The sequence below is a fragment of the Bubalus bubalis genome, chromosome 22 (genome assembly GCF_019923935.1).
Source record: "Bubalus bubalis isolate 160015118507 breed Murrah chromosome 22, NDDB_SH_1, whole genome shotgun sequence".
NCBI lineage: Eukaryota > Metazoa > Chordata > Mammalia > Artiodactyla > Bovidae > Bubalus > Bubalus bubalis.
In genome coordinates, this window is record NC_059178.1 from 57,776,983 (window position 1) to 57,789,515 (window position 12,533).

The 12,533-nt window shown below is 45.9% G+C and overlaps 1 protein-coding gene across 5 annotated transcripts in view; it reads right to left on the reverse strand.

The window, feature by feature from the left end:
• LOC102399486 (cytochrome b5) overlaps positions 1-9,938 on the reverse strand; it is a 47,202-nt gene extending 37,264 nt beyond the window's left edge. For 2 of the 5 annotated variants that reach the window (XM_044934806.2, XM_044934805.2), the window contains exon 1: positions 9,684-9,935. In XM_044934806.2, the coding sequence (XP_044790741.1) occupies positions 9,684-9,812 (129 nt within the window). In that variant the 5' untranslated portion in view covers positions 9,813-9,935. Of the gene's footprint in view, positions 1-9,683 lie in introns of all 5 variants that reach the window. The other 3 variants (XM_044934803.2, XM_006064651.4, XM_044934804.2) reach the window with 3 other exon arrangements.
• Between the last annotated feature and the right edge of the window lie 2,595 nt (positions 9,939-12,533).

A 12,533-nucleotide genomic window follows, 5' to 3' on the forward strand; every position in this document is an offset into this window, starting at 1 on the left:
AAAAATTTTATATTTAGATCTATGATCTACGTGGGGTTAATTTTTATACAAAGTGTGATGTTTGGGTCAAGATTTATATTCTTGACTACTGATGTCCAATTGTTCCAGCACCATTTGTTAAAAAGGCTGCCCTTCCTGCATCAGATTGCTTCTGCATTTCCGTCAAAAGTCAGAAGTATCCATGTGCATCTATTTCTGGTTTCTCTACTCTGTTCCACTGATCTGTGTACATGTCTCTCTGGCCAGCACCACACTTTTTTGATTATTGTCGCTATATCCAAAGTTGTAAACTGAGTGGTGTAATTAGCCCCTGAAGATGTTTAAACAGGAAAGGGACATGATCTGACATCTTTAAATAGCACTCGACTATAAGACAGTAAAAGTCAGGAGCAAAGGCCGCCAAGCGGGAGGTGATGGTGCTCAGAGCAGGGAGACAGCACAGGGGAGAAGACAGACCAGTCAGATCTGACTTCATTATAAAAACTGAGCACACAGAATGCTCTGGGGAAAGTGTGGGTGTGAGACAGACAAAAGGATTAGACAGGACGCAAACAGATGGGCCTGTCATCACTGAGACGGGGAAGGTGCCAGTGGAGCACGCAGGGAGAGGGAAGGTCAGCTCAGTCTTTAACGCGCTGGGCCTGAGAAGCGTGTCAGAGATCCGAGAGCAGACACGAAGTGGGTTTCGGACGCAAGAATCCAGAGTGTAGGAGGGAGGGAGGGCGGTCCCTGTGACCTGGAGGTAGAAATCCAGGAGCTGTCAGCACAGCTGAAGTCGTGCCCCTGGCTGAGTCAGCCGAGCCAAAGTGGAAAACACAGAGCCCGGGACTCTCTGACACCACAGGCTGAGGCAGGAAATCCCCGTCCTGGGAAGAGACACGGGGCGGCGACCTGCAGTGCGTGATGAAGGAGGGCGCACCAGGCAGAGGGAAGCCGCACAAAGTCTCTGGGTAGAAACAAGCCCCGCTTGTTAGGGACACAGAAAGGCGTGGAGGGCGAGGTGGTGGTAATGCAACAGCTGAGGTTCCTGCACCAGGAGAGGGGCGGCACCTTATTCTACATCCACCGGGAAGAGAAACAACAGTCTGTTTCCAGAAAATGAAGCTCTTTACATCCTTCCAGAAATTATATCCTTTCATATAATAACAACCTAATAATTACCTGAACTGAAAACTCATAAAGCAACAACCAATGTGATGAAAGTGAAAGTGTGAAAGTGTTAGTCACCCAGTCATGTCTGACTCTTTGCGACCATATGGACTGTAGCTCAACCAGGCTCCTCTGTCCACGGAATTCTGCAGGCAAGAATACTGGAGTAGGCGGCCAGTCCCTTCTCCAGGGGATCTTCCTGACCCAGGGATTGAACCTGGGTCTCCCGCATTGCAGGCAGATTCTTTACCGACTGAGCCACAAGGGTTGCAGGACACATGCTCTGAAGGGGAAGACAGTCTAAGAACTAGAGTCATTAAGAAAGGAGGATGAAGACAGGAAATGGCATGAAGGAAGGAGGGAGAGGCCTGCCCGAGGCGCCCAGGAGCCACGTGTGTCAGGGGGAGGTGCTGGCAGTCAAGGAAACACAGCGCCACCCAGAGCACAGAGGATCAGCAAGCGGGTGGGAGGGGTGGGCAGGGTGTTCACTGAACCCACAGAAGGGCTTTATCAGAGCAGAAGTCGCATCCGATTTCCATGCAGGACAAGCCCTTCCAGGCCAGTTATTTAAGAGGGGCTCCAGAGAACAACAATAACCCTCTGCACCTGAGCCGAGCCTTCCTGACTGAAATAATACAGCTTCTTAAGATTATCCTGAAGTCATCTGTGTTAGGAACAAATCCTAACACAAGGAGTCATCCTTGAAGACTCCCCCAGAATCTACTAAAAAACTCCCCTGAGGAAACCTGGAACGGCTGGTTTCGCCACCTTCTAGAAGGTGACACGGTAAAATGACAGCAGGGGTGGAGAGAAAAGCACACTTTTGCCTTTTGACTTACAAAGGTTTTCTTTTTATTCTTTCACGACTTTCCTTCACTTTCTCCCTGCTTCCTATGGAGAACGCCAGGATGGCGGTTGCCGCGGAGGAAATCTCAAAGCAAATAACAGCGACTGTGTACCACCTGGATGGCTCTTTCCCTTTAAAGCTGTGCTAGTTACCTTAGTCCTCACACCCTAATCACAGAATTAGCAAAATCCCTGGAGTCCTAGTCCCAGATGTAAACCCTGGTTGGATCGTCACTGGTGGAATGTTTTGAGCAGGTTCCTGAACGTTCCAAGCCACCTTTTTCTATCCTTTAAAAAGGTGAATACCACAACCACCGCCACCACAACCTGCTTTAAAAAGGTGAATGCCATGACCACCACCACCACCAACCTGAAAGGATGGTTTCGAGGAGTAAAAGTATCAGTGTGAAGGAGGGTTGTACACACAAAGAGCATTTAGAGTTCTATCAAGCACACACTGAGGGTCAGCCAACGTTTGGAAAGTGTCCACTCCGTCACTGTTAACCCACTGAGGACTTCCACCAGGGGAAGGCGTGTGACTAGCATGACTTAACACTTTCTGAGAGCAGGCTGGATCTGTTTGGTGTCCTGGCCAGTTTGTGACAGAGTTGCATGAAGCTCAGTGAACAGCCTGCCCATGGTTAGCAAGAGCAGGCCCTCGAAGAAGCAGGTAGACGCTGGACAGGACAGGGCCTTCACCACAGAAGGGCCACTGGTTGCCGGCCTGCACGCCAGGCACAGGGACGCCTGACGCCTTAGGCGGTTAGGCCGCCCACTCCCTGAACCACGCAGCTTCCAGATCCTCCCAGCGTCAGCACAGGCCACCTGCTCCCTGCCCAGCACAGACTGAGCCCCACCTCTCCAACTCACCCTCCTGGTCCCCGCTCACGACTCCGTGCAAGACGCAAGCAGCCCGCGAATAAACACAGGGAAGCAAATGTTTCCAAGAAAACCGACTTCAAAACTGTGGCTTTGAGCCGCTGCTTCTTAAATCCTGAGCTAGTTTGCTGTTACCTCAGGCCAATACTTTGCTCCGATACTTTGGCCACCTGATGTGAAGAGCTGACTCACTGGAAAAGACCCTGGTGCTGGGAAAGACTGCAGGCACAAGGAAAAGGGGGCGACAGAGGATGAGATGGTTAGATGGCATCACTGATTCAATGGACATGAGTTTGAGCAAGCTCTGGGAGATGGTGAATAACAGGGAAGGTTGGTGTGCTGCAGTCCACGGGGTCCCTAAGAGTTGGACATGACTGAGTGACTGAACGACATACTTCTAGTGAATATTTGTATTTTGAACCATTCCTATTTACTGGCTAATACTGCAATTTCTGTATATGTGCTGCTGAAGCGAGCACATCATTGTAAATTCTGAGATGTGTTCCTACTAAGTAAATATTGGTCCTACCGCAGAATAAAAAGTAATTATGACACTTATTTCATAAGAAAACTTTAAGTAAAATATTAACATACTTTTTCCAAGTGTTTTCACACACATTCTTCTTCCCGTGTTCACAAATCTGAAGTACAGGCAGGTGCAGGATATTCCCCATGGAGGAAGGAAGAAAATGATTTAAAGTATTTACCTGCCTTGCCTGAGGTCACCTCAAAAATAATACTAGGACTAGATCTGGCTTTCCTCACCCCCAATCCCCCGCAATACATTCCCATGAATGTCTAATGCGACAGGGGCTGTTCTGACTCCGTGATAATAACTGGTACTTACTGGCTGTCTTCTGTGGCTTTCGAGGACTTTTAATAGATATCTGTACTAAGTAGAAATGACCATTATTTATTCCTTGACTTATCTAAACTGGCTGGCATAATCTGTTCTCCCTTAGTCAGAACTATCCATCTTAAAGATAAACAAAAACCAGAAGTCAACAATGTTAAGTGTTTGATTTTTTTCTTTTTACTGTTTCAAAACAAAGAAGCCTCACAAACACTCTTGGGCCCTCTTCTCAAAAGCACCAGAAAGTTCCACAGATACAAGCAGAAACTATACAGGAGGCCCTACCCTCAGGCTCACACCACCATGTGAGCTGAGGCTCTGATGCCCGTTTACCGAGAAGCCTACACCACCTTTACCACAGGGCTCCCTTTATATTTTCCTCCAAAGGATTTCACATTTTCTGAATTCTACTTACTAAACTACATATGTTGAATAATAATAACCTGTCTGTTTCATACTCAAAGACATATTTGCAACTGTAGCTTTTTAATAGTATAAGATTCAGAGCATTATCAAACTTCCTTGAAGAAAGGCAAAGGCATTTTGGATTTTAGTACTAAATATGAAAGTCCTACCAAGGGTAAAGATGTAGGGTCTTTTGTGCTTTTCAAAATTAAAGACACTGAGTTGTAAGCACCCACACCCACACTCTGTTCCTGGACCCCCCAGGCTTGGAACCATTTGTCTCTGCAAAGTGGGTAGCCGTATTCGAGGAAAACCACAGAAAGTAAGTCCCTAAAACAAAACCTGCTATAAAGTACACTGCCTAAGACTCCAAAAGCACAAGTGAGTCAGGGGCTGATAGCTCCGTGAGGCAGAAAGCTGTGAAACAACATCTAAGGTGCAGAAACAGAGCACCAGAGCCCCAAGCTCACCAGAAAACATTCTGTAGAAACGTTTCCATTTTGATCATATAAAGGAAGGGGGGCAACTTGACACTAAGTATTATGCTTCTTAATATTTTTCAAGATGTCTGTTTTACAAATGAAACCTGTAATGACTTGAACTGAAAGCAATATTACTGCCATCTATTAAGTCATACTTTCTTCTCCTACAGTACTGGTAAAACCTGGATAAATGCTATTGCCTCAGCTGCAGAAAGGGAAAAGCAAATCATTTCTCTCCCTGGCCCCAAAGTTCTATAATCATTAACCTTGCTAACAACACAATCAGAAATGACAAGACTCAACTTCACAAATATGAATTCAAAAACTAGAAATCAGAATTGAAAAAACACAAACCACCTTTTTCAAAATACGTGGGCAACGAGGCTCACAATGTGGTAGCCAGTGTCAGATAGTAACTGAACACCTGCTGCTATTCAGATTGCCAGCAAACGCAAGCCAGTCTTCCCTCTCAGGTGTCTCCTCTTCTCTGGAAAACAAAACAGCTTTATAAGACTATTATTCCAGGAAATGGAGCTCAATGCACAACTTAGAAGCTTCACTGGTACTCTTGACCAGAGGGTATAACTTTCGTAACACTCTCTTGTTTCAATTCAGCGTCACGTGCCAAATTTACACCTTCACCTACAATCTCATATTCTCACTCAGCTACGTAGGGTGCTACAGAAGCCATGCCCGTCCGTGACTTGCGCAGGTACAGGGGTTTGCATTCACTGTGCAGACCACACGCTTGCCGTCGTGCTGTTTGTTTAGCCAGCATTATTTTAATTCTTATCTTAACCCTTAGAAATTGGTACCATTGTCATCCTGCTGTTTTACATTAAATAAGGCACATGACGGACAGAGAGCACAGGCGCAGACTAGGACTCCCTTCCATGCATCGCAGTACATACTTTCTCAACTGGAATGCACACGTGCCTATAAAGCTATGATATATAAGGAGATCTAGCCCATCAAGACTGAAAGTCCACTTTAGAGGTAGGAAGGCAAAAAACAAAAAACAAACTTCTTTCATATTTGGGTAAATTAGGGAGAGCAAAATATTCTTTGATGGAGCTAAGTGGTAAAGAATCCGCCTGTCAGAGCAGGAGACACGAGATACAGTTTTAATCCCTGGATTGAGAAGATCCCCTGGAGGAGGAAATGGCAACCCACTCCAGTATTCTTGCCTGGACAATTCCATGGACAGAGGAGCCTGGCGGGCTACGGTCCATGGGGTCACAAAAGAGTTGGACTGAGAGACTTAGCAACTGAACACACACACACAGAGAATATTCTTTAGTTAGCATGCAAAACTTTGATGAATTTCTGGAGTTCTAAATGACAAAGAAAGGGAGCAGGGCAAGCAGGGAGAAACAGATCTTCCGGGCTCTTTGTTTCAGAAGAAGGGATGGAATTAAACAGCACTGGAATAATAAAGTGATGGAACAGGAGGAATCTAGGAAGAAGTGAAACACCAGCAGGGCACCCTGCAGGTCTCTGAATGAGATATGTGTTTAAGATGCAGGAAGTCACGGGGAATCTTAGGATGGCTGGGCTAGGGGGCAGGAAGCCAGAGACTATGACACGGCATTAATCAGAGATGGATACAGAAGGGAAACCAGTGGTAACAGCAAATAGAACGGCTGGCCCCTCCAAGGTTCTGGGAAGGCCGGCCTGCCAATGACCAGCTCGAGCGGGCTGGCGAGCCTCTCTCCTCGCTGCATGCCTTCACCCTTCTGAGAGCTCCCACTGCACAGCCACTGTCCTGGTTCTTACCTTAACCCAGACCAGGTCTGGGAGCCCATCTGTTACCACTGACATTAGGCCCCACTCACCAGAGCCCAAGCCTGACACCTCACACAGCCACTCCGGGTCCACTCCCCATCACTGAACTAGACTCTGGCTGATGGAGCACAGCTTTCTGTGCTTAAATCCCTGCCCACTGCATTGTTTACTGTGTTATTCCTGCTTCCTCAAACGGAAGCTTTTGAGAATAGAAATGGTATCTCTTTCCTCTCAGGTTCCACAGTCTCCACGATAAGAACTCAGCAGATTCTGGACCACTGATCAAAAGGAATGGTGTTAGTACCAGAGGGTAGTACTGTTCCAAACTCAAGTCAAGGGAGGCTAATTTTTTTTTTAATTGGAGGATAACTGCTTTTTGACATTGTATTGGTTTCTGCCATACAGTGACGTGAATCAGTCATAGTATACATATGTCCCCTCCCTGTTGAACCTCCCTACCACCTCCCACCTCATCCTCTAGGTTATCACAGAGCACAGGTTTGAGCTTCCTGTGTCAAAGAGCAAATGCCCACTGGCCATCTACTTTACATATGGTGATGTGCATGTTTCAAAGCGGCTCTCTCAGCCTGTCCCACTCTTTCCCATTCCCGAGTGTACACAAGTCTGTTGTCTGTCTGTGTCTCCATTCCTTCCCTGCAAATAGGTTCATCAATACCACTTTTCAAGATTCCATATATACATATATATATATGCATTAATACACAGCGTTTGTTTTTCTGACTTACTTTGCTCTGTATAACAGGCTCTAAGTTCATCCACCTCACTAGAACTGACTAAAATGCGTTATAGGTAGGTAATATGCTCTGAAAGAGCATTTTACCAAGTAGCAATTAAGAAAAGTTTGGTATACATGAAACGCTAAAAATTTGTTTTTATTTATCTCACTGCAAACAGTAGTTTTGAGTTACCTAGCTACAAGTATTAGTTATCAAATATTAGTGATAAATGCGACCCATCACACTTTTTTTCTTGAGAGATGTTCTCCCCAAGCTCCTTTTAAAGAGAGTCTTAAAAACTGAGTGAGAAACAGAATCTGCTGTCAGCTGATTCACCCACTGAACAGCTGGTCTGCATCTCTTCCGGTTTTGTTTAGAAACTTTGTGCAATTCCTTTTCTGCCTCATAAGAATGAAATATAAGAGTAAATGGTTTATAGTACAGTTTAATAATCTCTTATCTTCTGAGAAATGTATCCATAAAAAAAGTCATGCAAGATATACCTTAGGGCAGTGATTCTCGACTGGGAGTGACTTTGTTATTCCCAAGGGAACATTTGACAAGAGTTGGAGACATTTTTGGTTGTCTTGGGGAAGGGGGTGAGGGGGTGGAGATGATACCGACATCTGGTGAGTAAGACAGTAATGAACACGACAGACCCCACAAAAAAGAAAAAATGTCAAATGCTTCATTAAATAAAATATCCTGGTGGCTCAGACAGTAAAGAGTCTGCCTGCCGTTCGGGAGACCCGGGTTCAATCCCTGTGTCGGGAAGATTCCCTGGAGAGGGAAATGGCAACCCACTCCAGTACTCTTGCCTGGAAAATTCCATAGATGGAGAGCCTGGTGGGCTACGGTCCATGGGGTCGCAAAGAGTCAGACACGACTGAGCGACTTCATTTTCACTTTTTCACTTGATAAATACTATTTTTTTTTATAGACACCAATAAAGTACGTACACACTGGATTTTAAAATCCCACAATTATACATACCCTGGGAATGGGGATGGAACAGTTTTAAGTAGACATCTGGCATCAATTAGGCCTGATGTTATGATACAAGATTGTTCAAGAAATTCTAATAGCAAATAAGCTCTGTCGCTCAGCAGAAGGGATAGGACAGATCTGACCCTCTGCTATAAACCACTCTTAACCACATCAAGACACTATTTTATCTTCTGGTACATCACCTGGTAACAATTTAACAGTAAAATATGTTACTAATAAACAACTTCAACCTTTAAAAAAATTAAGCATTCTCTGCAAAACAAATGTCTTTTGATACAAATTGTGATCCAGCTCAGATCAGGCCTCTATCTTCATTTTTCTCACAAACTATGTACAGAATTCCCATCACTAAACATTCCCATTTATTGTCTGGGGGAATGAAGGAGAGTGTTACATGTTGACAGAAAACAACAAAATTCTGTAAAGCAATTATCCTTCAATTAAAAATAAATTTAAAAAAGAGGGAGGGGATGTATGTATACATATAGCTGATTCACTTGGTTGTACAGCAGAGACTAACACAACATTGTAAAGCAATTATACTCCAATAAAAAATTGTTTAAAAAAAATTTTATGACTGAACCCCGCCCACACACACACACACACACAGTGACGAAACAGTCAGAGGTAGCAGACAAAAACCCTTTAGAATTTATTGCAAAAAAGTATAATCAATGCAAAGAATCAAGGCAAAGGATTGCTTTCCTCTAAGTTACCCAGCTACTTTACAATTCCCAAAGCTGCCTAAGGGTGAAGTCGCACTGGCTCTTTTCACTTGTCTGTCCCTCCCCGCTTCCTCACTGCCACTCGCCCCCTCACCCCCGACCCCCACCCCAGCCGCTCGCAGGAGTCCAGGACTGCGCCTCACTGAAGGTCAGCACTGGATCCCGTAAATATCACTGGGCGCCTTCTAGGTGAACAACAGGTGACTGGGCGTGGATAGTGGAGTGGCACCGGCTCCAATTAGGAATCCACTCCAGGAATAATAAGTGGCACGACCCTGGTCCTAGATGAAGACCTGGCCTGTGCAAACTCATGATAAAAAGGACCTTCAAAAGTCCTCCCTGGTTGCGCCCTCAATTCCACGTGCGACTTTGCTCCCCACGAAGTGCGAAGCGGGGCTCTCCCACCTGCCCGCGCAGGGTCCGGGGAAGCGGCTCCAGCCCCATGAGGGCGCGCCGCGGTCTGCGAAACTGGCTCACCTGGCCGCAGCACCTATGCACCTCCGGTCGCCCCCAGGTGTTCGCACACGAAGGTGCAGCCTCCGGGGACAAACACGCGGGCGCAAAGACTCAGGGGTACAAACTCGGGGTCCGCTCCCAGGTGTGCACTCAGGCAGCGCGCACACAAAGGGAGGCAGAGACACAGGCGTGTGGATGAGGGGAGCGCTCCCAGGTGTGCAGAGCCCGGTGCTCCCGCGCGGGTGAGCACACTCAGGTGTGCACGAGGAGTCGTGCGCAGATCAATCCTGCCCCCAAAGGTAAGTCTCGGCGGGGAGCCCCCCAAGCCCCGATCGGCATCCTGCCTCCATCAACTCACCTCCTCCAAAAATTTGGTCAAATCGTACACTTTGTAGTGCAGGATCAGCCAGGTGCTCTTGCTGTTGTTGTGCTTCTGGATCTCTTCCAGGGTGTAGTACTTAACGGCTTTGCTGGACTCCTCGGCCATTTCTTAACTCAGCGAGCCTAAGGCCCTAAAGGCAGCAGGAGATCTGGACGGAGAAGAGCGGGAGTCTCTGCGAACTCGTCCTGGGACATTCCCCGCTGCCCGGCTCGGCTCCTGAGGAGGGCTGCCCGCACGGAGGAGGGGAGTGGCCGAAGCACGGCCTCTGATGATTGGCCAGAATTCCTGTCGCTCAACGGCCCCGCCCCCGCCCGACACTCTCCACCAACCCGGCGGGCCCCCGCCCAGTGAGCGGGTGTTGATTGGCTGCAGAAGATGCCCTTCACAATCACAGTTTAGGAGAGCGCGGGGGGCGGGGTTTACTCGCGTCTGCGCCGAAGGCGGTGGCCCCGCGTCAGAGCGTCCAGGATCGCGTGGACCAGGCCGGGTGACCAGCGCAGAGTCCACCTTGTGCAGGGCAGCGACCCCACATCAAAATCGCCGCGGTTTCCCAATCCGGTCAGACCTGGGCGTTCGTTAATTTGTAACAGAGTCCTTCCGCAGCGAGTGTAGGGGTTCACTGCGAGGCTGAGCGATGCAGAGCAACCTGGTGGACGTGGCCGGACGAGTGTGCTGCCCGGAGCAGGGCTGTGACTGCTTGACCCATCCCCTCCCGCCCCAGAACTGCCCCATTCTCTCAAGAGGAAAAAAGAACAAAACAAAACCCGGAAACTGTTCCAAAAAAGCAAAAGCGGCCTCAAGTGTAGGTTCTGAGAACGTCGGTGGCTCTGAAGTTATTCTTTCTTCACCCCTGACTAGGCGAGTACTTGTATTAGTGTCTTCTGTCTTTTCTCACCAGTATATTGTTTAAGGTAAATTCTAAATGATTGATAGCTCTTGGAATAGAGTCTGGAGCAGTGCCTCCCCAGCTGAGCATCCATAGGAAGATTTACAAACGTTCCATTTTTAAAAGGCAGGGGAGAGAATTCCAGCACGTTAAAAAAAAAAAAAAAGACTATGATTTTTGTTAAGGCCTTTTTCAGCAATGGTATTTACTTCCAAAAAGAACGACACAATGGATTACACATGTAGGTCATCCTCCAGGAAACAGCACAGTTCTTTCCACTCGCTGCTGCTAGTGTTGGTTTCCTACCCCCTTGCTTACCTCCTCCGTAGGAATGCAAGGCCAAGAAGACAAGTTCCCAAACATTCCAAATACTCTTTATCCATTTCACATGATGGAATGCTTTGGTTTTCAAATACTGCACCAGCCTTGCATCTCTGGAATAAGCCCTACTTGCTTATGATATGTAATTCTTTTTTTTTTTTTTTTTCCAATGTGCTTTTTAAAAAAAACTACAAAGGAGGAAAAAACATACAATGCGGAAAAGATAGTCTGTTTACAAGTGGTGCTGGGAAAACTGGTCAACCACCTGTAAAAGAATGAAACTAGAACACTTCCTAACACCATAACAAAAATAAACTCAAAATGGATTAAAGATCTAAATGTAAGACCAGAAACTATAAAACTCTTTGAGGAAAACATAGGCAGAACACTCTCTGACATAAATCACAGCAAGATCCTCTGTGATCCACCTCCCAGAATAATGGAAATAAAAACAAAAATAAATAAATGGGACCTAATTAAACTTAAAAGCTTTTGCACAACAAAGGAAACTATAAGCAAGGTGAAAAGGCAGCTTTCAGAGTGCGAGAAAATAATAGCAAACAAAGTAACTGACAAAGAATTAATCTCCAAAATATACAAGCAACTCATGCAGCTCAATACCAGAAAAATAAATGACCCAATCAAAAAATGGGCCAAAGAACTAAACAGACATTTCTCCAAAGAAGACATACAGATGGCTAACAAACACATGAAAAGATGCTCAACATCACTCATCATCAGAGTAATGCAAATCAAAACCACAATGAGGTACCATCTCACGCCCGTCAGAATGACTGCCATCAAAGAGTCTACAAACAATAAATGCTGGAGAGGATGTGGAGAAAAGGGAACACTCTTACACTGTTGGTGGGAATGCAAACTAGTACAGCCACTATGAAGAACAGTGTGGAGATTCCTTAAAAAAAACAAAAACAAAATAGAACTGCCATATGACCCAGCAATACCACTGCTGGGCATACACATCAAGGAAACCAGAACTGAAAGAGACATGTACCCCAATGTTCACTGCAGCACTTACAATAGCTAGGACAAAGAAGCAACCTAGGTGTCCATTGGCAGACAAATGGATAAGGAAGTTGTGGTACATACACATAATGGAATATTACTCATCTATAAAAAAGAATGCATTTGAGTCAGTTCTAATGATGTGGATGAAACTGGAGCCTTATTATACAGAGTGAAGTAAGTCAGAAAGAGAAACAGCAATACAGTATATTAATGCATATATATGGAATTTAGAAAGACAGTAACAATGACCCTATATGCAAGACAGCAAGAGAGACACAGATGTAAAGAACAGACTTTTGGACTATGCAGGAGAAGGCAAAGGTGGCAGGATAAGAGAGAATGGTATTGAAACATGTATATTACCATATGTAAAACAGATGACCAGTACAAATTTGATGCATGGTGCAGGGCACCCAAATCCGGTGCTCTGGGACAATCCAGACGGATGGGGTGGGGAGTGTGTGGAGGGGGGTTCAGGATGGTGGGACACATGTACACCCAGGGTTGATTCATGTCGATGTATGGCAAAACCCACCATATATTGTAAGTAATTAGCCTCCAATTAAAATAAATAATTTAAAATAATAAAT